Here is a 26,420-nt window from a genome sequence, read left to right on the forward strand (position 1 = left end):
AGCTACAATAACTCAGATATTCAGGCCCTTCTCAAATCTTCCTCCCCTTCCCTCTGATTACATCCCTTCCTTTAACACCACTTGTTACTGGGAATTTTCACACCTTCTGACCTTCAACCCTGATGTTCAACATGTTTTGGGCACGACATGATGTCAAGATCTTCTTCCGTCACCTTTGTTCTCTGCGCCCAATTTCTTTATACAGGGGTTCTTTCCCCATCCAATCCCATAGACCCCTTCACCTGCCTCCAACACTCTCCCTGTACCTGGATCCCTTCCTCTGGTCTTGTACTTGCACTTGACTTGTTCATTGAGAACTATCAACGTGGCATCTGTTGCCTTAATTTCTCTGCTCCCTCACCTATTTGAATCCAACTCTTTTTGAACTTGCTACTCTCCATGTTCTCAGATCCAACTCTGACTCCATAATCAAATCTGCCAATAAAGGTGGTGTGTAGTGTAGTGGCCTCACATTGCGGAGGATAAGTGCTGGCTTGTGATGACCTCCTCCTTTCTCCCCACAACTGAACATCAAGCTATCATCTCCATGATGACCTCATCTCACCTGGGAATTTATTCCCTTATTCCCCCACTCCCCCAACCAACCACCCACGCACCCCAACCCCCAACAGCACCCCCTCCCCACAGTTTCCCTCCTCACTGTCTGTCAACCTCGTATAGTACACTTCTACTTTCCTCCCAAAATCCACAAGGAAGACTGCCAAAGCAGACTCATTGCTTCAACCTGCGCCTGCCCCATGGAACTGATTTCTTCCATTCTTGAATTGATTTTATCTCCTGTTATCCAGTCTTTTCCCACTTTCTGTGAGTCATCCAATACTTTATCTTGGTTTCAAAATTTCCAGGTTGCCTGCACCAGTCACCTCTTTTTCCCCAGGGATTTATGATCTTTTTACACATTCATCCCCCAGCAGGATGGTTTTTGGGCTCTCCATTTCTTCCTTAAGAGAAGGTGTGAATCATCCCCATCTACCATCACCTTCCTCTGACTGGCCAAGCTCATCCTTACTTGGAACATTTACTCTCCTCACTTTCTTCAGATGAAAGGTGTGGCCATGGGTATCGCATGGGCTCCAGTTATGCATATCTCTTTGTGGATTATGTAGAACATTCCTTGTTTCAGTCTTACTCTAACCTCCACCCACAACTATTTATTTGGTAAATTGATAACATCATTGAGGCTGCTGCCCTTTCTCATCCGAAATTGGATAAATTTGTCAATTTAGCTTTCAATTTCCACCCTGTTTTCACCTTCACCTGGCTCACCTGTGACTCGTCCTTTCCTTCCACAACATCTTTGCTTCAATTTCTGAGGATAGGCTCACCAGTGATAAACATTACAAACCCACTGACTCCATACTACCTTGAAAATACATCCTCATTCCCTGCTTCCTATGAGGGTTCCACTTCATTCTCCCAGTTTCTCCATTTCTGTTGTATCTTTTCTGATAATGCCACCCTTCCACAAGAGGGCTTCAGCTATGTCCACCTTTTTCTTCACCTGAGGATTCCCTGCTTGTGTTTGATAGGGCCCTCAGCCATGTTGGACCCTTTTCCCATACTTCTGCTGTTATGAAGCGGAGGTGGAGTGGTTAAATGAAAGAAATCTCTGATACTCACTAGATAAGCAACAAGTAACAATTTATTTAACTCTAACTGTGAATAAATTAACAGAGCGACTAACAACACGAACAATTACCCCCTTAACTACTAATTAAAGCAAAATTCTAATGGCAGGCCATTTCAATAAAGTCCCACTTATATAAGTCAAAGTAATAAGAAAAAAATAAATTAAAACTTAGTCTCTCGAAATTACAGCCGGGGTACATCTTCCAGAATGATCTTTGCCTTCTTTGCGGTCCTCCAGTCAGGAACATCTTTCTTCATGGAAGTTGTGTGTCAGGAATATTAGTTAAGAGTGCCATAGTAACTTTATTTAGATGGTGCTTATTCTGAGCTCTTAAACATTTCCATGAGAGCCAGTGAATTTCTCTTCCTTTAGAGCTGATGGCTGTTGAGAACAGTTCTCTTAACAGATGACAGTTGCTCTCACAGTGATTTTCAAATGCCCTCTTCTCTTACATACTTGATGATGTATTAATTTTTTACAATAGTATTGGTTGTCAAAAACATCAGGTTTAAACTTGATTGGGGTTTCATATCTAGGGTCTGGTTTAAAGTAATTGGCTAAATTCAAAAACCTGATGTCTTGGTAAAAATGCTGCTTTCCCTGCTAACAACATAGCCTTTTGATACAATGTTTCAATTTCAAGAACTCTGTGCGTCTGTTGTTACCTGCAGACTTTCTTTTAAAACTCCAAGTCTAAAAAAAAACAACTTTTAAAGGGACCACACAGTCTTCCCCCTATCATTTTACGAAAATCAAATTCTAACATCCTGCCTTCCAATCCACTAATACTCTACCAACTTTGCAACACTGCCCTCACCCCTTTCCTCTCCTCCAATGACAATGATAGCATTTCCTAGGTTCTCATTTTCCATCTCACCTGCCTCCATATCTAAATGACCGTAAACCACTATTTCCAACATCTTCAGCTGGATGCCACCATCAGATGATTTCCCTTCACACGCCCCTTGTCAGCATTCCATGGGAACCATTCCCCCGGAACACACTGCTCCATTCCTCCCAACACTATCTCACAACCCCTTGACACTTTCTAATGCAATCGAAGAAGGTGCAATGCTTGCCCATTTACCTCCTCTCTCCTCATTATCCAAGGCCCTAGACACATTTTCCAGGTGAAGCAGCAATGTGCATGCAACTTATTCAATCTAGTCCACCATATTTGCAGGTCATAATGTGGTCTCCTCTACAGCTGGGAGATGAAATACAGGTTGGGTGACTGCTTTGCTGAATATCTAAGCTTAGTCTACGAAAGTGACCCCAAACTTCTGGTTGACCGCCACTGCAACAGAGCATCGTGTTTCCAAGCCAACATTTCTGACGTGTGCTCTATTCTCAAGTAAGGCTTAACGGAAGCTAGAGGAACACCTCATTTTTTGCTATTTCATGTTGGTTACTCTCAATCCACACCCCTGGGTCCTAGATTGTATTGCAGTCAACCTGTTTTCAACTATTCATACTTCTCTTTAGCACCCTATACATTTCTCTCTCTCTCTTTGCTTATCATCAGCTGTTTCTGCTTGCCTTTTCCCTTATCCCTTCTCTCTCTCTCTGTCTCAGCTCCATCTCCATGTTCTTAATTCACTTTTCCTCACTGGTCATCAGCATAAATACAACCCTTTCCCATCTATTTCAGTTCTGATGAAGGGTCACTGGACTCAAAACATTATCTTCAATTCTCTCTACAGATGTTGCCAGAACTGTTGAGTTTTTCCAGCTCTTTCTGTTTTTCTACTGAATATGGAAACATGATCTGACAGTTTGGGAAAACAGCCATGTTAAGTGTTCAATTCTATGAAGACAAAATCAGAATGATCATTTTGTGCAGAGCCCAAGAGTTCTGAGACAAATCAGAGGTGAAGGTTATTGGCCAATGGAGTTCAATGAGGAAAGTTTTCAGAAATCAACTGCTATTCTACTAAAAGAATCCAGGCAATCTGCAACCACTGTAACCACAAAGTTGGTGGGGTACAAGAAACTTGCTCCCTCTTGATGACCTGCTGAGCCTGCTTGTACGCACAAATATGTACTGCTCAACTTAAGAAGCCTTATAGCTGCTGAATCTGGTTTCCAGTTTCCTTCACTTCAGAAAGAAACTTCATGAAGCAACATAACAAAGTGTGAAGCTGGATGAACACAGCAGGCCAAGCAGCATCTCAGGAGCACAAAAGCTGACGTTTCGGGCCTAGACCCTTCATCAGAGAGGGGGATGGGGGGAGGGAACTGGAATAAATAGGGAGAGAGGGGGAGGCGGACCGGAGATGGAGAGTAAAGAAGATAGGTGGAGAGAGTGTAGGTGGGGAGGTAGGGAGGGGATAGGTCAGTCCAGGGAAGACGGACAGGTCAAGGAGGTGGGATGAGGTTAGTAGGTAGCGGGGGGTGCGGCTTGGGGTGGGAGGAAGGGATGGGTGAGAGGAAGAACCGGTTAGGGAGGCAGAGACAGGTTGGACTGGTTTTGGGATGCAATGGGTGGGGGGGAAGAGCTGGGCTGGTTGTGTGGTGCAGTGGGGGGAGGGGACGAACTGGGCTGGTTGAGGGATGCAGTCGGGGAAGGGGAGATTTTGAAGCTGGTGAAGTCCACATTGATACCATATGGCTGCAGGGTTCCCAGGCGGAATATGAGTTGCTGTTCCTGCAACCTTCGGGTGGCATCATTGTGGCAGTGCAGGAGGCCCATGATGGACATGTCATCAAGAGAATGGGAGGGGGAGTGGAAATGGTTTGCGACTGGGAGGTGCAGTTGTTTTTTGCGAACTGAGCGGAGGTGTTCTGCAAAGCGGTCCCCAAGCCTCCGCTTGGTTTCCCCAATGTAGAGGAAGCCGCACCGGGTACAGTGGATGCAGTATACCACATTGGCAGATGTGCAGGTGAACCTCTGCTTGATGTGGAATGTCATCTTGGGGCCTGGGATGGGGGTGAGGCCACCCACGCCCTCCACCTCCTCCAGGACTTCCAATTCCCTGGCCCCCAACACCTCATATTCACCATGGACGTCCAGTCCCTGTACACCTGCATTCCGCATGGAGATGGCCTCAAGGCCCTCCGCTTCTTCCTGTCCCGCAGGCCCGACCAGTCCCCCTCCACCGACACTCTCATCCGCCTAGCTGAACTCGTCCTCACACTCAACAACTTCTCTTTTGACTCCTCCCACTTCCTACAGACTAAGGGGGTGGCCATGGGCACCCGCATGGGCCCCAGCTATGCCTGCCTCTTTGTAGGTTACGTGGAACAGTCCCTCTTCCGCACCTACACAGGCCCCAAACCCCACCTCTTCCTCCGGTACATTGATGACTGTATCGGCGCCGCCTCTTGCTCCCCAGAGGAGCTCGAACAGTTCATCCACCTCACCAACACCTTCCACCCCAACCTTCAGTTCACCTGGGCCATCTCCAGCACATCCCTCACCTTCCTGGACCTCTCAGTCCCCATCTCAGGCAACCAGCTTGTAACTGATGTCCATTTCAAGCCCACCGACTCCCACAGCTACCTAGAATACACCTCCTCCCACCCACCCTCCTGCCAAAATTCCATCCCCTATTCCCAATTCCTCCACCTCCGCCGCATCTGCTCCCACGACAAGACATTCCACTCCCGCACATCCCAGATGTCCAAGTTCTTTAAGGACCGCAACTTTCCCCCCACGGTGATCGAGAACGCCCTTGACCGCGTCTCCCGCGACACATCCCTCACACCCCGCCCCCGCCCCAAGAGGATCCCCCTCGTTCTCACACACCACCCTACCAACCTCCGGATACAACGCATTATCCTCCGACACTTCCGCCATTTACAATCCGACCCCACCACCCAAGACATTTTTCCATCCCCTCCCCTGTCTGCTTTCCGGAGAGACCACTCTCTCCGTGACTCCCTTGTTCGCTCCACACTGCCCTCCAACCCCACCACACCCGGCACCTTCCCCTGCAACCGCAGGAAATGCTACACTTGTCCCCACACCTCCTCCCTCACCCCCATCCCAGGCCCCAAGATGACATTCCACATCAAGCAGAGGTTCACCTGCACATCTGCCAATGTGGTATACTGCATCCACTGTACCCGGTGCGGCTTCCTCTACATTGGGGAAACCAAGCGGAGGCTTGGGGACCGCTTTGCAGAACACATCCGCTCAGTTCGCAAAAAACAACTGCACCTCCCAGTCGCAAACCATTTCCACTCCCCCTCCCATTCTCTTGATGACATGTCCATCATGGGCCTCCTGCACTGCCACAATGATGCCACCCGAAGGTTGCAGGAACAGCAACTCATATTCCGCCTGGGAACCCTGCAGCCATATGGTATCAATGTGGACTTCACCAGCTTCAAAATCTCCCCTTCCCCGACTGCATCCCTCAACCAGCCCAGTTCGTCCCCTCCCCCCACTGCACCACACAACCAGCCCAGCTCTTCCCCCCCACCCATTGCATCCCAAAACCAGTCCAACCTGTCTCTGCCTCCCTAACCGGTTCTTCCTCTCACCCATCCCTTCCTCCCACCCCAAGCCGCACCCCCCGCTACCTACTAACCTCATCCCACCTCCTTGACCTGTCCGTCTTCCCTGGACTGACCTATCCCCTCCCTACCTCCCCACCTACACTCTCTCCACCTATCTTCTTTACTCTCCATCTCCGGTCCGCCTCCCCCTCTCTCCCTATTTATTCCAGTTCCCTCCCCCCATCCCCCTCTCTGATGAAGGGTCTAGGCCCGAAACGTCAGCTTTTGTGCTCCTGAGATGCTGCTTGGCCTGCTGTGTTCGTCCAGCCTCACATTTTATTATCTTGGAATCTCCAGCATCTGCAGTTCCCATCATCCCCTAACACCTCAGGTCCCTTTCTCTCTTCACTCCTGTTTTTATTTCTTATGTCTTAACTTGCATTTATAAAATTCTTTATCACATCCCTCAAAACATGTCAAAGTACTTTCCATGCAATTAATTATTTGAAATACAGTCATTACCATTAAATATTGATATTTTACACATACCAAGCAAATGACATAAGTTAAACTGCTTTTGGTACTGCAGGTTTGGGACAGAATTCTAACCAGGATGGGAGTTCAATCCAAGGTTTGTTTTGTCAACTGTGTTGGGATTTTCTTTTACATTCAGTTTAATGATTGGAAACGTCCTCAATTCAACATTTCATCTTAAGGATTGTACTTCCTTGGGAATAATTGAATTGACAGCCTTCAGTTTTGAGCCAAGAGTGTAATCAAATGGGTCAAACTGACAAAATATAAACACCCATGATATAATTTCTATTATTCATCAAGTCAGAGTTAAAGAATAACAGTTCCACTATGTTGCCTGTTCAATTTTTAAAAGGAAGGCTGAATGGTGGACATGGTAACAGAGAAGAACATATTTTAAGATTCTTTTTGAAAAATATAGATCCTCATTTTTTTTCAATCACTAGAAAAGACCAGAAAAGTGACTAGAAGTACAAGAAATCCAGGGTGAAATTATCCAGAACTTCCAGACTTGTTTAAAATTTGGAAAGGAATAAGCTTGTTAATTCTTACCTGTATAATTATCAGCCTGCAGATGCATGTCACACAGTTTATGGATGTAACGGATGTACATTTCCTCCTTGTTAATCTCAGATTTGTAAAAATTCTGAAATAATTGTAAATATCCGTAAGCACATTACAATTGAACCAGGCAAGTGAAGAGATCATTTTAAATTACACACTTCACCCTTGAACATTAATTACTGCCCATTTATTATTTTTAATTCTCTAACAATACAGCCTTGGAACATGTATCTACATATTACCTGTTCTGTACCAATGCTGAATCTCTTTGGTGAAATTGTGTCAAGAGAGCTTTACTTCTTGCCTAACTTATACTGTATCTGGTCTGGGTGTGCTTGGCATTGCCATACTGAGAACATCTAATGCTCCATGTATAGTATTCTATGCAAGACTTAAAGGCAAAAGGAATAAAAATCTTAACTCTGTAACTAATCTCAAATGTGCTTGACCTAAAAGTATTTGCTGCTGACATTAGGTAACAATATTGGAAAAACATTTTAATGCACTGTTAAAAGTACAAAAAATTTAAACAGACAGAAAATAACTTGCTTACCAACAAATTAACAGTACAACCAATCTTCTTATTTTCAGTTTCATCCCCTTTCATACAATCCCTGAGGAGAAGAAAGGAGCTTGGACTCAAAAAAAATTGCATGTCACATGACAAGAATTTGTAGCTTCTGATTGTAGTTTCTGCACAGGATTTCAGTTCTGATACTGCAGAGCTAACTTTCTGCATGGAGCCAGACTCAAGATGCCATATTGATCTAAGTTCCTTTCATGGAGAACTGCGTCTATAAGTTTCATCAAATGATTGATCATGTAAGTGCCAAAGATCAGCAACATACTCCAGTTTATACTGATCACAGAATTTTCCCCAGGATTAGGGAGTCCAAAACTATACGGCATTGTTTTAGCGTGAGAGGGAAAACATTTAAAAGGGACCTAAAGGGTAACATTTTCATGCAGAAGGTGGTGTGTGTGTATGGAATGAGCTGCCACAGGAAATGGTCCAGGCTGGTACAATTACAACATTTTAAAAGGTATCTGGAAGGGTATATCAATAGGAGGCGTTTACAGGGGTATGGGCCAAATGCTGGGAAATGGGACTAGACTAGTTCAGGACATCCAGTTCGCATGGATGAGTTGGACCAAAGGGTCTGTTTTTGTGCTGTATATCTCTATGTCTCTTATAGCACACAAGGTGGCCACTGGCCTGTCAACTCCATGCCACTGTCTGCAAGAGAAATTTCATTAGACTCACTTTTTTCTTGTAACTCTGAGAAGCTGCAACTGAACATGCCTCCACCACACACTCAGGGAGTAGATGCTAGGTCCTAATCACTTGATGCATAAAAAATGATACTCCACATGTTGCCTTTGGCTCTTTTGCCAAATGCCTTTGATACGCATCTCTGGTTTTGATCCTTAAGCCAACCCGAATAATTTCTGTCTATCTACTATGTCTAGACTCTTCATTAGTTTGAACATCTCCGTGCAGGCATCAAAATTCTCTTTCCCAAGGAGAAGAACCCTTGGCAACTTCCCTGAAGCTAGAGGAAATTTGAGTAGCCTAAAATGGTGATGCCAACTGCACATAGATGCGTGGGGTCTGTGCTACAGAATGGTCTGACGTTGTTCCTAGCAACTATATTCTTAAGCAGTACTTTTAAAAGTATGACCACCTTAGTATCTGCATATTTTGTTGGTCAATGATAGAAGAGTTACCATTCCTAAAGACCTCAGATTAGTGACACTTCAATAAAAAGCATAATCAAGTGCTGGGCCTGAGTCCACAGTTCAGTTTGGTGGTTGGGCGTCTCCAAGGTATTGAAGGCATGATTTCTAATTGTGTCACTTGTGTTGTCCATTATATCAGCAGCAATTATAGTGGATAAGTCTGCAACTTAGTGGAGCAATGTTGCTGAAGATGGTATCTCCTTGACTGTGTCAAATGTCCAGTGTTGGTGTTTATCCAAGGCTAAGCATGGTCCTGTTTGATCATCTTTAATGTGACAGACATTGGTAGCCTGAGTATGATTTTCTATTAACAGACTGGCTTCCTGCAGAGGAAGCAATTGGTGTGGTTTCTGACTTGTCTCCTCTCCAGACTCTGTCACTTAATGGTCAGAGCCAGTTCTACTTTTACTGTATCACTTTACTTTTCTTACCAGCTTGTCTTACGGTTGTGTCAAAGTTTCAAGGCCACAGTCTTTCTGAGTTTATGAAATTGTCAAGGGCATGGAGTCTTTGAACTCTGTAAGAACAATTACTTCACAAAGGTTTTGGTAAGTAACTTCAACTTTAAGTGCTCGTATTTACCAGTCAAAAGCAAGCTGCTTAAGCCTTGAAATTTATGTTACGTATCGTTAGGCTACTCTTCAGGGTATGGAATTTTTGGTATAAAATGGTACACATCTAGGATAGCACCTTTTGTTGCTTCTAGCTTGTTGCTCTTCTGTCTTGTCCTACTCTGCAAAAGCTGAAGGAGCAAGACTCCAAAAGCTTGTCGATTTAACAAACCTGTTGGACTATAACCTGATGTCGTGTGACTCCTGACTTTGTCCTGCCCAATCCAACACTCCCATTTCCACATCATTGTTGGACTAGCCACCTTAACTATCATACTAATCATGAAAGAGACAAAGAAACCTCTTCTTCATCAAACAAGGGGATGAGGTCAATAAATTTTAATACTACATTCCTTAAGTTTGGGTTAGGGTGATTTCCTCACCAGAGGTGACTTCAGTGGCACATTAGGAATCCCCCCCTCAGCTCAAAATGTTTCAAGTTAAAGTCCATTTCTCCTACCCTTTTCTGCTTCTCCTTCTCCTTTTCCCTTTCGTTGCAGTTTGATTACAGTCAAATTACAGTTAATTTCTACCGTCTCTCCCTCTCTCTTTTTCCTGTTTCTAGCATTCTCTTCCCTTTTTTCCCCTCTTGGAATCTAAGTTCAAATTTCTACTGCTCCAGTTTTAATTTATCTATTTTCAACCTCTAGATGATTCATCACCTATTTTGCAATTTCTGTTTGCCTTGTTTTCAGGTGGAACTCCATCTTTCAGAGCCTAGCCACACCTAATTTTTCCAAGATATCATCTACAACTTTGTGTAAGTTATGACGTCCTGTTTTTTGAAAGCATTGAAGTGTGGAGAACGATCTTGTGGTGCAGTGGTAGTATCTGTATCTCTGAGCCAGGAGGCCTGGGTTCAAGTCCCACCTGCTCCAGGATTGTGTAATAACATTACTGAACAGTTGATTAGAAAATATCTTGAAGTGTGATGTCTCAGGTTTGCACTTTAATATTGCAAACTGAACAGAAAACCTTTTTGCATTTTGTAAATTAGTAGCTTTTAAAGGAAAATTTTATGTTCCCCTTTCTAGTTCTTTTGTGGGATTATCCCAGACTCCAAGCATTCAATTTTGTTATGGCCAGCTGAAGTGGGTGTGATTTAGCTCCCCTCTTTTAAAACTCCTCATTTGGCTGCAATAAAGATTTCAGCTCTTGTTAATACAGAAGTTCAATTAAAATATAGCTAACTAATTTCCACAGTAGCAGCAATGAGCCAATTAGAAGTTAAGGTTTTCTTACATGAAAGAAAGACCATATTTATTATCAGCTAACCCTAACAAAAGTAATAAAGACATGAAGTCAAACATACATACACAAATACAAAGTGTCCAGTATGATAGGAAGATGAAAGGAATATATTATTTAAAGCCCTTCGGGAGACTTGATGCACAAAATTTTAAATGAAGACCAGAGTTGTTAAGTTGGTGGCTTGAATCTTTAGCAGGAGTGAAAATTGCAGTATCCTTTGAGTTCTGAGTGTTCTGATGTTTCATTTTAATTCGGAATGTCATTAGGTACTTTTTGGAAGGCAGAGAAATTTCATTAGACTCACTTTTTTCTTGTAACTCTGAGAAGCTGCAACTGAACATGCCTCCACCACACACTCAGGGAGTAGATGCTAGGTCCTAATACAAAACTTTGTGTATTTGTATGTCTGAGTTTACTGAATCTAACCTTGGTAATTTCAGTATGATTTTCCTCTCCAACATGTGAACACACCCATACAGACTCATCTAATGAAGTGGGAATCTTCACATCTTCTAGGTTGTGGGGAATGGGGACTGATGTTTGCTAGATGATTTTGGTTCCTTTGGATAAAATATCAAATTCAGTTTGTCTATCTGTTGTTTAATCTGCACTAAAACAGATGATTGGTGTTGTCACTTTAAGTCAATGTTTTGGTCCCTTTTTAAAGCCATTTTAATGCATGAAAGTTCTAGGTTTTGTCTCACCTTTCGCAACTGTAAGTGTGGAACCTTTTGTGGTGTAAGTAAATATAATGGTTTGGCACCTGACCTTTTGTAGTATGGTAAACAAGTAGCTTTAAAAAATCTAATTTGAATTTCTCTGATTTACTCCGACACCATGTGGATATGTCACAAATCCAAGCATAACTGGCTCAGTCATGAGCATATCTTATTTGTGATAATATCAAGGCTGTACACAATTTGACTTCCTCTATCTACATTAAAGAGTAACTGTTAATTACCCAATCATTTTTAGTTGAATGTTCCTTGGATTGTGAACTCATGTAGGTGATGGTTGGAAGATATGAAACTTCAGCTATGGTCGTCAGTCTTATTAAAGCATTCTCACCACCAATTCCAACCCCACCAAATACAGATTCCCTATAAGCATATATCACACCCAGTCAAGATCTCACTTGATTAGCTCTCACTTAATGTATAATTACTTCCTGTTCCTTAGTTTCATTCGACTTCAGGCACTCAGCCACAAGCTGCTGGATAATAAGAGAAAGGAATGTCCAATTTGGAATATATCCACTGACTATTCACGATAATATTAGCATTCCAGAAATAGATTTTATGATCTTTCCCAAGAAAGGTAATTCCTGTCTGCTGCTTTCAACAACTTGTTTGTTTGACATGGTGTTAGAGGTTTGTTGCTGTGGCATACCATTTTAAAATGCCCACTCTGCTTACTGGAGCTTCAAACTGCAGTTATGACTGTATAAGCCTAGTGTATGAAGACACCAACACAATATTTAGTTGAAGTATTAGCAGTGACTGCATCCTCTGCTTCTCTGTTGTGTTGTAAGCACTTGAGGCCCTCCATTGCCCACATGCAGTTGGTGATTGATTGCGGTTACTAAGAAAGAAATTAAACTTGACATAGAACTTTGGAAGTTGGTGCCAAATTTGTTTCGGTCTATTGACAGATTGTCTTATAAACAAAAACAAAAATTAGAGGCTGTATTGAAGTTGTGATATTTCACAGTTTGTTTCTCAATCATCAGCTTAATAAGAATGGTGTCAGTACTGCTGCGACTACAGGAGACTAACTTGATTCTCATCAGGTACTTGAAAGGTGCCACTTACAGCCCAATACTTGTTGAAGTGATGGTACTAATCGATCCAGTTGACTGCTTGGTTTGGGCTATCCATGTAGTATAAGAGTCCGGGAGGAAGCCTGATTTTTTTTCCATTGTTCTGCACCAGTTGCTTGGCTCCAATATTGTAGAGTTGCTCTGATTACTGATGTGGGTGTTTATCCCCAGTGTGCTCTGGTGTCCAAAGGCTTTCAAAATTTCCTATCCTTTACCAATGACAGTTGAGATCAATCATATACTATTGGCAGTTTATACACCACTGTTGACATATAGAAATGTCAGGAGATGGTTCTGGAATCTACATGTAGATAGCTGTGGTCAGGACACCAGGCTTGTGCAAACTGTACAACATTTCCTTACTTACTTATGTTCTTTACAAATGCATGGTACAGTTGAACATTATTAGATCCTGTACTCATCATGTCCAAGTCCCAAGTGATCTGAAATCATCAGACATCGATGCTGAGGTTGTATGAATAACAGAAACATTTTTTGGAAGTATTTTCTATTCTCTCTCTCTAAACCTTAACTTCTTTACAAAATGACAGTGCCCAGAATTGGTCACATATTTCCAGCTGATGATGCAGATGCAGCCAGAATGAAGAGCATAACGACAGAAATATGTCACGCTGCCACTGAACTCTGCTCCACCAGCCAAACAGATCTTGGCTGTTCAACTCCATTAATCTGGATTAGCTCCATATCCTTTTGTACATTTACCTAACAAAAATCTGTTGATCTCAATCTCAAAAGATTCAATTGAAAATGGCGGATGCCATAAAACAGAGACATAAATAGAAATTGCTGGGAAGGCTCAACAAGTCTAGAAGCATCTGTGGAGAGAAATCAGTGTTCTGAGGAAGGGACATGTGACCCAAAACGTCAACTTTTGATTTATCAAAACATTAACTTTTGATTTATCTCCACAGATGCTGCCAGACCTGCTGAGCTTTTCCAGCAAATTCTATTTTTGACTCCCTCCTAAATCACTTGGCTCTAATATTAGTTAAGAAGTTGAATGGAATACAGGAAAAGAGAGAATTTGAAGGACAAAGCCTGAGTCATAAGCCTAGTTGCTATTGCTAATGAAGAACAGCTGTGGGTGGTCATGGAAAGAACTAGCCTCAGCTAACAAATGACTGCACTATTGAAAGAATGCTACATTGTCAAAGGTGTAGTGTTCGCTTGCTGAGATATTAAATTGAGGTCCTGTCTACTTGGTCTGGTGGTTCAGGTGGATATTGTCCCATGGGTATTCACTGATGTTATGTTAACTTTCCTCTCTCAACTAGTTTAATTAAAAACTGATCCATCAGCCATTCAAGATAACAAATTGTGTTGAGCTCTCTGATGAAGGGTCTAGGTCCAAAATGTCAGCTTTTGTGCTTCTGAGATGCTGCTTGGCCTGCTGTGTTCACCCAGCCCCACACTTTGTTATCTTAGATTCTCTAGCATCTGCAGTTCCCGTCAGCCATTCATCTCATTTTCTGCTTGTGTTCTCAGGGAACTCAAGTGACTGCTGCATTTACCTATTCGACAGCAATTAAAAATGTTGTAAATAAATTTATTTTACAAGCTCTTGAGTACAAGGAAGTGTCATATAAAAGCAGCTCCTTTCTTTTACACATCTCTATGACTCTCCACCAAAGTTCAGGGTGAATTAGCTGCCCAGTATATCCAACATTATACCACATCATACATTCAAACCTTTTTTTTTAAACTTGTGCATAAGATGTGAATGTTACTAGCAAAGCCTGCATTACAATTCATCTCTAATTACTTTGACGTGGTGGTGTTGAGTCACCTTTTTGAACGACTGCGGGCTATGGGATGAAGATACCCCACAGTCCTATGCATACAGAGAGTTTCAGGGTTGTGCGACAACAAAGGAAATGCAGGTCCAAGTAATGGTTTTTAAATCACAGCACAGTGGCTCAGTGGTTAGCACTGCTGCCTCACAGCGTCAGGGGCCCAGGTTTGATTCCATCCTTGGGCAACTGTCTGTGTGGAGTTTGCACATTCTCCCTGTGTCTGTGGGGGTTTCCTCCAGGTGCTCTGGTTTCCTCCTACAGTCCAAAGATGTACAGGCTAGATGGATTGGCCATGCTAAGTTGCTCATAGTGCTCAGGGATGTGTGGATTAGATGGGTTAGGGGGATGGGTCTAGGTGGGATGCTCTGAGGGTTGGTGTGGACTTGTTGGGCCGAAGGCCCTGTTTCAAACTGTCCCAGAGAAGCTGTGGTGAACTCGTTTCTAGAACTGTCAGAGTCTCTGTGGTGACTGTATATTCAAAATGGTATTAGGGAGTGAATTCCAGCATTTTGACACAACCATACTGAAGAAACGGGAATATAGCTACAATTCACAATGGTGTGCAGCTTGGAGAAGAACCAACACACGGTGATGTTCAAATACATCTATTGTTCTTGTGGTTTTGGTGGTTACATTTGCGGGATTGAGAAGAAGTTATGTGACATAGAAGGGAATTTGCATGTGGAAGTGCTTCTTGATGAATGCTACTCTTGTACCTCCAGATGATAGACATGACAAGTTTGGGAGCTTGGTGCATTGTTCCAGTGCATCTCATAAATGAAACACCCTGTCATCAAGTTGGACTGAAGGGTCTGTTTTCATGCTGTACAGCTCTTTGACTCTATGACATGCATCACTGATGGAGGGATGAACATTTAAGGTGGTGGCGTGGTGTCAATCAAGCTGGTTACTTTATCCTCATCGATGTTTAGCTTCTTGAGCACATGTATGTATGGTTACGGGCGGTACCCTTTCGGTCTAGATTTGACTGGCAGCTTAACTAGCTAATCCTTATGCACAGAGACAAAATATCCAGTTTTACTGATACCAAAAGTCAAGGAAAAGGTGTGCGATAAAACCTGATGAAGAAGCAGTGGACATTAATAGTCTTCCATTAAATACAATGCTACATGTGGGGACAGCATCAATTAGAAATGTAAATTTTCTAGCTTTTGACAACCTATACAAGGGATATTGTGTGGCATTTCTGTCATGAGAAGCAATGGAAAACAAGATTGACATATTATAATGTTTGTTTTTTAATGTGATATCAATAAAGGTTGCCACAATTAATACAGCACAATTAATGAAATGTAATTATTAATTTTGAAGTGACTACTATAGACTGGAATACAAATTGAATACTTGGAAATTGTGTCAGAAAAATGGGCCCTGGGCAGGAAAAATAATCAGTGATCCTTTAAGTCTTTTGCATGTTGTAATGGCAACATAATGTCCTGACTCCATTATTCTCAAAAAAATTTTCTATGTTCATTCATCTCCTGCAATAAATTGGGGCTGGGTTGTTACAAATTTTAGTTTGTTCACCTGTGGGATGTGGACATTGCTGACTGGCCAGCGTTTATTGCCTGTCCCTAGTTGCCCTTGAGAAGGTAGTGATGAGCTGCCCTCTTCATCCCTGCAGAACACATGCTGTAGGTTGATCATAATGTACTTAAGGAAAGGAATTCAAAGATTTTGACTTAGTGACAGTGAAAGAACAGTGATATATTTCCAAGTCAGGATGGTAAGTGGCTTGGAGGGGAACGTGCAGGTGGTGGTGTTCCCATGTATCTGCCATTCTGCCCTTCCAGATGGAAATGGTTGTGGGTTGGTGATAGTGGGAACTGCAGATGCTGGAGAATCCAAGATAATAAAATGTGAGGCTGGATGAACACAGCAGGCCCAGCAGCATCTCAGAAACGTCAGCTTTTGTGCTCCTGAGATGCTGCTGTGTTCATCCAGCCTCACATTTCATTTAGTTTTTCCGCCGCCTTCGCCTCCACGCCTACTTCTTCAACCGGAAACCTAACCCTCCCTCCACTGACCCCTTCACCTGCTTCCAACACAAGTCCTCCTCCTGGACACCACACCCAGGCCTCCTACCCTCCCTCGACCTCTTCATCTCTAACTGCCGTCGAGACATTAACCGCCTCAACCTCTCCACCCCTCTCACCCACTCCAACCTCTCCCCCGCAGAATGGGCAGCCCTCCGCTCCCACACCAACCTCACCATCAAACCTGCAGACAAGGGTGGCGCAGTGGTAGTATGGCGCACTGATCTCTACATCGCCGAGGCCAGACACCAACTCTCCGACACCACCTCCTACCGCTCCCTCGATCATGACCCCACACCCGAGTACCAAACCATCATCTCCAACACCATTCATGACCTCATCACCTCGGGGGAACTCCCACCCACAGCCTCCAACCTCATTGTTCCCCAACCCCGCACGGCCCATTTCTATCTCCTTCCCAAAATCCACAAACCTGCCTGCCCTGGTCGACCCATTGTCTCAGCCTGCTCCTGCCCCACCGAACTCATCTCCACCTATCTGGACTCCATTTTCTCCCCTTTGGTCCAGGACCTCCCCACCTACGTCCGTGACACCACCCACGCCCTCCACCTCCTCCAGGGCTTCCAATTCCCTGGCCCCCAACACCTCATTTTCACCATGGACGTCCAGTCCCTATACACCTGCATTCCGCATGCAGATGGCCTCAAGGCCCTCCGCTTCTTCCTGTCCCGCAGGCCCGACCAGTCCCCCTCCACTGACACCCTCATCCGCCTAGCCAAACTCGTCCTCACCCTCAACAACTTCTCTTTCGATTCCTCCCACTTCCTACAGACTAAGGGGGTGGCCATGGGCACCCGCATAGGCCCCAGCTATGCCTGCCTCTTTGTAGGTTACGTTGAACAGTCCCTCTTCCGCACCTACACAGGCCCCAAACCCCACCTCTTCCACCGTTACATTGATGACTGTATCGGTGCCGCCTCTTGCTCGCCAGAGGAGCTCGAACAGTTCATCCACTTCACTAACACCTTCCACCCCAACCTTCAGTTCACCTGGGCCATCTCCAGCACATCCCTCACCTTCCTGGATCTCTCAGTCTCCATCTCAGGCAACCAGCTTGTAACTGATGCCCATTTCAAGCCCACCGACTCCCACAGCTACCTAGAATACACCTCCTCCCACCCACCCTCCTGCAAAAATTCCATCCCCTATTCCCAATTCCTCCACCTCCGCCTCCGCTCCACGATGAGGCATTCCACTCCCGCACATCCCAGATGTCCAAGTTCTTCAAGGACCGCAACTTTCCCCCCACAGTGGTCGAGAACGCCCTTGACCGTGTCTCCCGCATTTCCCGCAACACATCCCTTACACCCCGCCCCCACACAAACCGCCCTAAGAGGATCTCCCTCGTTCTCACACACCACCCCACCAACCTCTGGATACAACGCATCATCCTCCGACACTTCCGCCATTTACAATCCGACCCCACCACCCAAGACATTTTTCCATCCCCACCCCTTCTGCTTTCTGGAGAGACCACTCTCTCCGTGACTCCCTTGTTCGCTCCACACTGCCCTCCAACCCCACCACACCTGGCACCATCCCCTGCAACCGCAGGAAATGCTACACTTGCCCCCACACCTCCTCCCTCACCCCTATCCCAGGCCCCAAGATGACTTTCCACATTAAGCAGAGGTTCACCTGCACATCTGTCAATGTGGTATACTGCATCCACTGTACCCGGTGTGGCTTCCTCTACATTGGGGAAACCAAGCGGAGGCTTGGGGACCGCTTTACAGAACACCTCCGCTCGGTTCGCAATAAACAACTGCACCTCCCAGTCGCAAACCATTTCCACTCCCCCTCCCATTCTTTAGATGACATGTCCATCATGGGCCTCCTGCAGTGCCACAATGATGCCACCCGAAGGTTGCAGGAACAGCAACTCATATTCCGCTTGGGAACCCAGCAGCCCAATGGTATCAATGTGGACTTCACCAGCTTCAAAATCTCCCCTTCCCCCACCGCATCCCAAAACCAGCCCAGTTCGTCCCCTCCCCCCACTGCACCACACAACCAGCCCAGCTCTTCCCCTCCACCCACTGCATCCCAAAACCAGTCCAACCTGTCTCTGACTCCCTAACCTGTTCTTCCTCTCACCCATCCCTTCCTCCCACCCCAAGCCGCACCTCCATCTCCTACCTACTAACCTCATCCCACCTCCTTGACCTGTCCGTCTTCCCTGGACTGACTTATCCCCTCCCTACCTCCGCACCTATACTCTCCTCTCCACCTATCTTCTTTTCTCTCCATCTTCGGTCCGCCTCCCCCTCTCTCCCTATTTATTCCAGAACCCTCACCCCATTCCCCTCTCTGATGAAGGGTCTATGCCCGAAACGTCAGCTTTTGTGCTCCTGAGACGCTGCTGGGCCTGCTGTGTTCATCCAGCCTCACATTTTATTATCTTGGATTCTCCAGCATCTGCAGTTCCCATTATCACATTCTATTATCTTGGTTGTGGGTTGGCACTGGTTTTACTTCACTGTCATTCAGAACAAGAACTTTTGTTCATTCTTGGGGCTGCTAGTGGAAACAAAACAAAATACAATTTATAGGCCCCTACAATCTTTGCTTGGGTGGTAACACACTTGCCTCAAAATCAGAAGTTTGTATGTTCAAGTCAATTTCATACTGATAGAGTACAGAGGTGCCATCTTTTGCTTGTGATATTAAAATGAAACTTTGTCTTATTTTTCATTCACTCATGGGACATGGGCATCACTGGTTGGCCAGCAGTTGTTGCCCATCCCCAGCTAACCTTGAAAGGATGGCAGTCAGCTGCTTTCTTGCACTGCTGCAGTGCGTATGCTGTAGGTAGACCCACAATGCACTTAGGAAGGGACTTCCAGGATTTTAACCCAGTGACAGTGAAGGAACTTCCAAATGAGGATGATGAGTGGCTTGCAGGAATTACCATGTATCTGCTACTCTCATCCTTCTTGATGGAAGTGGTTGTAAGTTAGCAAGGTTCTAAGGATCTTTGGTGAATTTCTGTAGTGCATTTTGCAGAATACACACACAGCTGCTACCGAGCATTGCTGGTGGAAGGAGAGGATACTTGAGGATGTGAAGCGAAAGTGGGTTGTTTTGTCTAGGCTGGTGAAAAGCTGCTTGAATGTTGTTGGACCTGCATGCATCCTCACAAGTGGGGACTATTCCATCACATTCCTGACTTGTGCCTCACAGATGGCGGGCAGGCTCTGGGCAGTCAATAAGTGAGTTACTCACTGCAGTAATCTAGCCTTTGGTCAGCTCTTGTAGCCACTGTTTACACAGTGAGTCCAGTTAAGTTTTTGGTCAATGGTAATCACAAGGATGTTGATAGTAGGTGATTCAGTGTTGGTGATAAACATTGAATATCAAAAATTGGAGATTATGTTGTTTCTTATTGGAGATGGTTATTGCTTTGCATTTGTATAGCACAAGTGTTACTTACCATTTGTCAGCTCAAGCCTGGATATTGTCCAGATCTTGTTGCATTTGAACATGGGCTGCTTCAGAATCTGAGGAGTTGCTTGAACAATCATTGGCGAACATCCCCACTTTTGACCTTAGGAGTGGAGGGAGGATCATTGATGAAGAAGCTGAAGATACTTAGGCCAGGACACTACCCTAAGGCACTACTGCAGAAATGTCCTGCAGCTACGATAGCTGACCTCCAACAACCACATCTATCTTTCCATGTCTCAGTTATGACTAGAGGCAATGGAGAGCTTGCTCCCTCATACTCACTGATTCCAGATTTGCTAGGGCTGTTTGATCCCACATTCAGTTAAGTGCTGCCTTAATATCAGCGGTAGTCCTCACTCTCACCTCACCTCTGGCGTTCAGCTCTTTTGTTCCTGTTTGAGGTTTGAGGTTGTGGGGAGGTCAGGAGCTGCATGGCCCTGGGAACCCAGACTGGACACCACCATGCAGGCACTGCTTGGCAGCACTGTTGATGGTACCTTCCATTACTTTACTGATGTTCAAGAGTAGACCGATGGGGTGGTAATTGGCTGGATTGGATGCTTATAGGATGTATCTGTGTAAATTTCCACCTTGTCGGCTAGATGCCGGTATTGTACCAATACTAGGAAAGCTTGGCTAGGAGTGTGGCATGTTCTGGAGCACAAGTCTTCAGTAATATTGTCAGAATGTTTTCAGGCCCTATAACCTTTGTAGTACCAATGTTTCCAACTATTTATTGATATCACATGGAGTTAACTGAATTTGCTGAAGATGGCACCTGTGATGCTGGGCACCACGGGAGAAGGTCATGATGGATCATTCACTTGGCACTTTTAGCAGAAGATTATTATGAATGCTTCAGTCTTATCCTTTGCACTTGTGTTGGGCTCTTCCATCGTTGAGGATGGGGATACTTTTGGAGTCTCATCCTCCAGTGGGTTGTTTAGTTGGATGTGGGAGTATTGCAGAGTTTAGTTCCAATCTGTTTGTTCTAGGATCGCTTGGCTCTATCACTTGCTGCTATGCTGTTTGGCAAATATGTAGCATATCTGGTAGGTTCATCAGGTTGACGTCTCATTTTTAGGAATGCCTACTGCTGCTCCTGGCATGCCTTCCTGCACTCTTCATTGAAGAGGTACTTAGACCATAAGACCATAAAACATAGGAGTGGAAGTAAGGCCATTCAGCCCATCGAGTCCACTCTGCCATTTAATCACGGCTGATGGGCATTTCAACTCCACCTCCCTGCACTCTCCCCGTAGCCCTTGACTCCTTGTAAGATCAAGAATTTATCAATCTCTGCCTTGAAGACATTTAACGTCCCGGCCTCCACTGCGCTCCTTGGCAATGAATTCCACAGGCCCACGACACTCTGGCTGAAGAAATATCTCCTCATTTCCATTTTAAATTTACCCTCTCTAATTTTAAGGCTGTGCCCACGGGTCCTAGTCTCCCTGCCTAACGGAAACAACTTCCCAGTGTCCACCCTTTACTTATGGTCTATTTGTAAAAACAAGGTGCTCTTGAATTGTCTAATATTGTGCTAGGGATGAACTGGATTCATTCAGTATCTGTTGCACCTTGGGAAGCATACTTGCTGACAGACTATAAAGAAATGGTCACGTATTTGAAAACTGAGAAGATGTGCACAGTGTGGGAATGCTGTGCATGAAGCGACATGGGAGATGAGAATGTTGAGTGAACAGCAATTCAATGAAACAACTGCAAACATGAATACCTAGATGAACTGAAGTCAGATTTACATTTTATAGTAGGTGCTGAGGGAGAATAGCTTTGGATTTAAGAAAGATGCACACACACTTTGGACGCATGGACATGAATCTAATGACTCCTCATGTCGAATCAAATCAATGCATCCATCATTGTGCAGAGATTGAAACTCACACTAGGTATAATTGGGGCATTCATCTCAAATGACAAAGAAAATCTTTGAGGTCTCTTGTGGTTTCTGGCAGCTTCATCAGAGGAATTCAATGAACTGAAGATGACAAGACATAATATGCTTTTCAGCCTCTGGGACACATTGTGGTGTTTATGCTCTATGCACATGATAACATGTTTATGGATTTGTAATTTTTTTAAGCCCTTCTGATAAAATGTAGCTACCTGTAAAAGTCAATGTTGGACATAAGCTCATTAGCGAAGAATCTATTCACACCACCCTTTCAGCCATTTTTGGTGGGATGGTCTTTGGTGTGGGGGGAGGGGGGGTTGGTGTGGACTTGATCAGCTGAATGGCCTGCTTCTACACGGTAGGCATTCTATGATTCTATGAAGTTACAAGTGGAAACATTTAAACCCATCTTGAACTTGTCCATGTCAAGTTTTAACTGGAAGCAGGACAATGGGAAGGTGGCCAACAGACTGGGATAATGGGGCAATAGGACTGTCACAAGTATGGCTTCATTAGAACAGTGATTTTATTCTATGTTATGGTGTTCCAAACCTAGTATCATTTAGTAGATGAAGGGAGCTGTAAAGGCTAAGTCCATGAGCTAAGTGTATTTACACTATTGCTCATGAGCCAGGAGATATAGAGATCCTCCCTCCAGTACAAACAAGCTTACCAGTAAAAGAATCCCACCTACTTGTCCCAACAATTTGTCTATTCTCCAACCAGATTATTTGACACTCCCTAACAATCATCTGCTCTCACTCCTAACTTCTCCCATTCCTAAGACCATACGTTGCACTCCCCAAGTTTACTTAGTATGGATTTCCACCAGGGTCACATGACTCTTGACCTCATTACAGCCTTGGTCCAACATGGGAAAAACAGCTAAACTTCAGTGGTGAAGTGAGAATGACTACCCTTCTCATCAAGGCAGTATTTGACTCAGTATGGCATCAAGGAGCCCTACCAAAGCAAATAAGATGGGAATCAGGGTGAAAGTTTTTCACAAGGTGAAGTAATTCTTAGTACAAAGGAAGATGATTGAGGTTGTAGCAAGTCAGTCATATCAGTACCAGGACATTTCTGCAGCTATTTCCAGGGTAGTGTCTTAGGTTTAGCCATCTTCAGCTGCTTCATAAATAACCTTGCCTCCATTACAAGGTCAGAAGTAGGAACATTTGCTGATGATTGCACAGTGTTCAGCACCAGTCATGTCTCCTTCGATACTGAAGCAATTTGTATCCATGTGCAAAAAGACCCGGACAAGATCCAGGCTTGGGCTGATGTAGCAAGTAACATTTGTGCCGTACATGTCCTGGGCAATGACCATTCCTAATAAGAATGAATTTAGCTATTGCTCCTTAATGTTCAATAGCATCACCATTTCGGAATCCTCACTGTCAACCTCCTGGGCTTGTTGACAAGAAATTGATCTGGACCAGTCATCTAAATACTGTGGCTACAAGAACTGGTCTCAGGCTAGGAATTCTGCAGCGAGTAGCTCATCTCCTTTCTCCCTAATCCCTGTTCATCATTTACAAAGCACATGTCAGGTATATGATGGAGTACTCTCCATTTTCCTGGGTGGGTGCAACTCCAACAATAGTTGACATCATCTACAACAAAGCAATCCACTTGACTGGCACCCATCTACCACTGTCAACAGTAATTTGCTTCACCACAGATAGTGAGTGGCAGCAGCACACAACATTTACAACTTGCAATGTAGCATATCTCACCAAGGTTCCTTCAAAAACACCTTCTAAACCTTCTATCCTGAAGGACATGAGCAGCGAATACACCACCACCTGCAACTTATATCATCAAGTTGCACAGTATTGTGACCTTGAACTTTATTGTAATTCCTTCATTGTTACTGGATCAAAATCCTGGAACTATTTTCCTAAGAGCCCCATCAGTGTCCCTAGGTCTAACGAGGTGCAATAGTTCAAGAAGACAGCTCATAGTCAACTCCTCTAAGACAGTTACAGATGGACAATAAATGCAGGCCTTGTCAGTGATGCACATATCCCATGCGTGAATCTTAAAAAAAGTAGTGAAGGATACTTTTTTAACACTTTTAAAAATATTTATTTACACATTACACCTCTCTAAATCCAACAATCATAACTTAAGTCAGTGTTTATTTATAGGGACACAAGTGAATCCCCAGTTAATGTCCACAACTTACTCGCAACTAACTACAATTGGCACACAATTGATGGGTTCCATTCTCTCTCTGCAAATAATAATTAAAGCTCATATGTGCAGTCAAAATTTTAAACAAGATTGGACAGAAAACTTCGATACATAAAACTTAGAATTACAAGCCACCCCTCCTCTAAGACCCTCAGCAATTTATTCATAATGCATTTCTTTTTGTAAAACAATCAGTTAATAACTTGCATCTACTAACTTAATTGCAGAAATTTTTTTCAAGCTAATAAGGTCAATCCAAAATCTTTTTGTCATGCACACTCATTGTGCAATATTATCCTACAAAGGAAGAATATTTACATGACATCAATGAACACTCAATCTTCAGTACACCTCTCAAAGAATCCCACTTCAAATATTTGACAATTGAATCTTATAACGACTGCCTTCACAAGAACCAATGTTTCAGCAGTCAAAGTACTTTTGCAACCCTTTGTATTTTATCATTTCTATACTGACGGATGACAACTCTTATGCTCACCCAGAAGAACTAGGATAAAACGTGTTGCATCAGAATGAAGAAAATATTAATATCACTAAAATTGATGAGTTTCATGTTATTTGGGTCACATAAGGATGAGAACTTAAGCATGCGATTCTCAAAATTCAATATTTTCATGTACTATTCTCCCTTAAAATATCCTCTGGTTTGTACGTTTCATTATGGCATTTAAACAAAAACTATCATTTGGTCTATTCGGAGGGCTCAAGGAGTTCAACTAGACAACTGTGTTTGCAATTGCTCTGCCATTTCTTTGGTGAATGATCATCTCCCTGTGATTGCCTCATACAATTGACCTGGATGTACTAATACTCTCTAAATAGGACAATTAATATAAGGATTATTCCTGACCTACTCTGCTTAATATCGAAACCAATTCATTTAAAAGCCTTGAGAGGCTCAACCTTACTTTTAAGGTCTACACCAGTGGTCTCCAACGTTCTTAAGCATAAGATCACTTTTTGGATTTGGGTGTAATCCAGGATCAACTCTGAGGAAAGCACAGAATAAACAGTTTATTTTAAGTTCTATATAACTCTAAAACCAAGTATACATAATTATTCATTTTGTCTTCTACTCAACAGATTTCAGTGAGACGTGAGTTATTGCTCATAATCTGCCAATGCCTTGAAATCTGGGTTGCTGTTTGAGACCGCTAATCATGTACAGTTCATAAAATAGGTACTGGCAAGACAGATATGATACTTGGACTTGATTATCTTCATTTGAGCTCACCTTGTCTCACAGAGGTATGTGAAGTCAAAATAAACTTTTATTTGTAAAGCACAAAATATTTTGAGTGAGCATTTTTCTCTGTCTCGGAGCCCCCAGAAGTCTTTCATCACACTTTTAGTTCAATATTATTTTGAGTAGTAATTATTTCCATTTAGAAACATGGAAAATAAGAACAGGAATAGGCAATTTGGCCCTTTGAGCCTGCTCCACCATTCAATACGATCATGGATGATCATCATACTCAGTAACCTGTTCTTGTTTTTGCCCCACACCCTTTGCTCAAGGTATAGCTCCACTACATTGAAATCAAATATATAATAAGATTTGGTAATCAGCTTGAAGGAATGGATTTGAGACAAACATGGCGCTTTTTTCCATCGCATCTCATTCCTGAAATGCTGGTTGAATTCCTCTGCTAACTTCCTCAGATGCTAACTTCTTCATAGGTTTTCTGGCTGAAACCCTTTTTCTGTTTTTAGAAGTATTTACTCCAGGTTCAGGAAGTGTTGCAGAGTTTTTTTTTAATTTGGAGGGCCATGAACCTAATTTCGATCTGAATGCACATGACTGACCAAGTTTGCTACGTCTCTGTCCTCTGCTTGCACTCGGTTCGTTCAGTTTTAATGCTATGTCTGTAAGGTGCCTGAAACTGAGAAAACACGGGTTGTTTGACCGTTCAATCCACATTTCATTGGCCGATTTAGAAAAGTGACCGTTTCAGGTATAGAATCCAAAAGTTTTTGCAGGACCTTCCTATGACTCAACCACCTCACTTCAGTGTAGGGTATTAGTTCACTGTAGGCAGCATCAAGTTTACAATTTTAACACCTCTCATTACATGAGAAAACTCATAACTTTACTCACTAATGCTTTCTGGTGGATTATACAGTGGTAATTGACAAAGAAGAATAATTTCTGCAAAAGCAGGATCATTTCTGCAAAATATAACAAAGCCTGCTTTTCTGATAAAGCATGGTTGGTGCACTATCAATTATGATGGAAACCAGTTCCTTGACTGGAACAATTTTCTCAAACGCATACCTTTTGAATTTGTTGTAGACATGCTCACCCTTTGTTCTCTCATCAAGGAGCAAAAGAG

General features: G+C 43.6%; 1 protein-coding gene across 6 annotated transcripts in view; it reads right to left on the minus strand.

The window, feature by feature from the left end:
- The window catches only part of dock3 (dedicator of cytokinesis 3), a 1,242,443-nt gene that overhangs the window by 89,738 nt on the left and 1,126,285 nt on the right, over nucleotides 1–26,420 (minus strand). For all 6 annotated transcript variants that reach the window (XM_059649508.1, XM_059649506.1, XM_059649505.1 and 3 more), the window contains 2 exons: nucleotides 7,746–7,806; nucleotides 7,181–7,274 (listed from right to left, as the gene is read on the minus strand). In XM_059649508.1, coding sequence (XP_059505491.1) covers nucleotides 7,181–7,274; nucleotides 7,746–7,806 — 155 coding nt within the window. The remainder of the gene's footprint in view (nucleotides 1–7,180; nucleotides 7,275–7,745; nucleotides 7,807–26,420) is intronic.

This window comes from Stegostoma tigrinum, chromosome 11, assembly GCF_030684315.1.
Source record: "Stegostoma tigrinum isolate sSteTig4 chromosome 11, sSteTig4.hap1, whole genome shotgun sequence".
In the NCBI taxonomy this organism is placed as follows: Eukaryota; Metazoa; Chordata; class Chondrichthyes; order Orectolobiformes; family Stegostomatidae; genus Stegostoma; species Stegostoma tigrinum.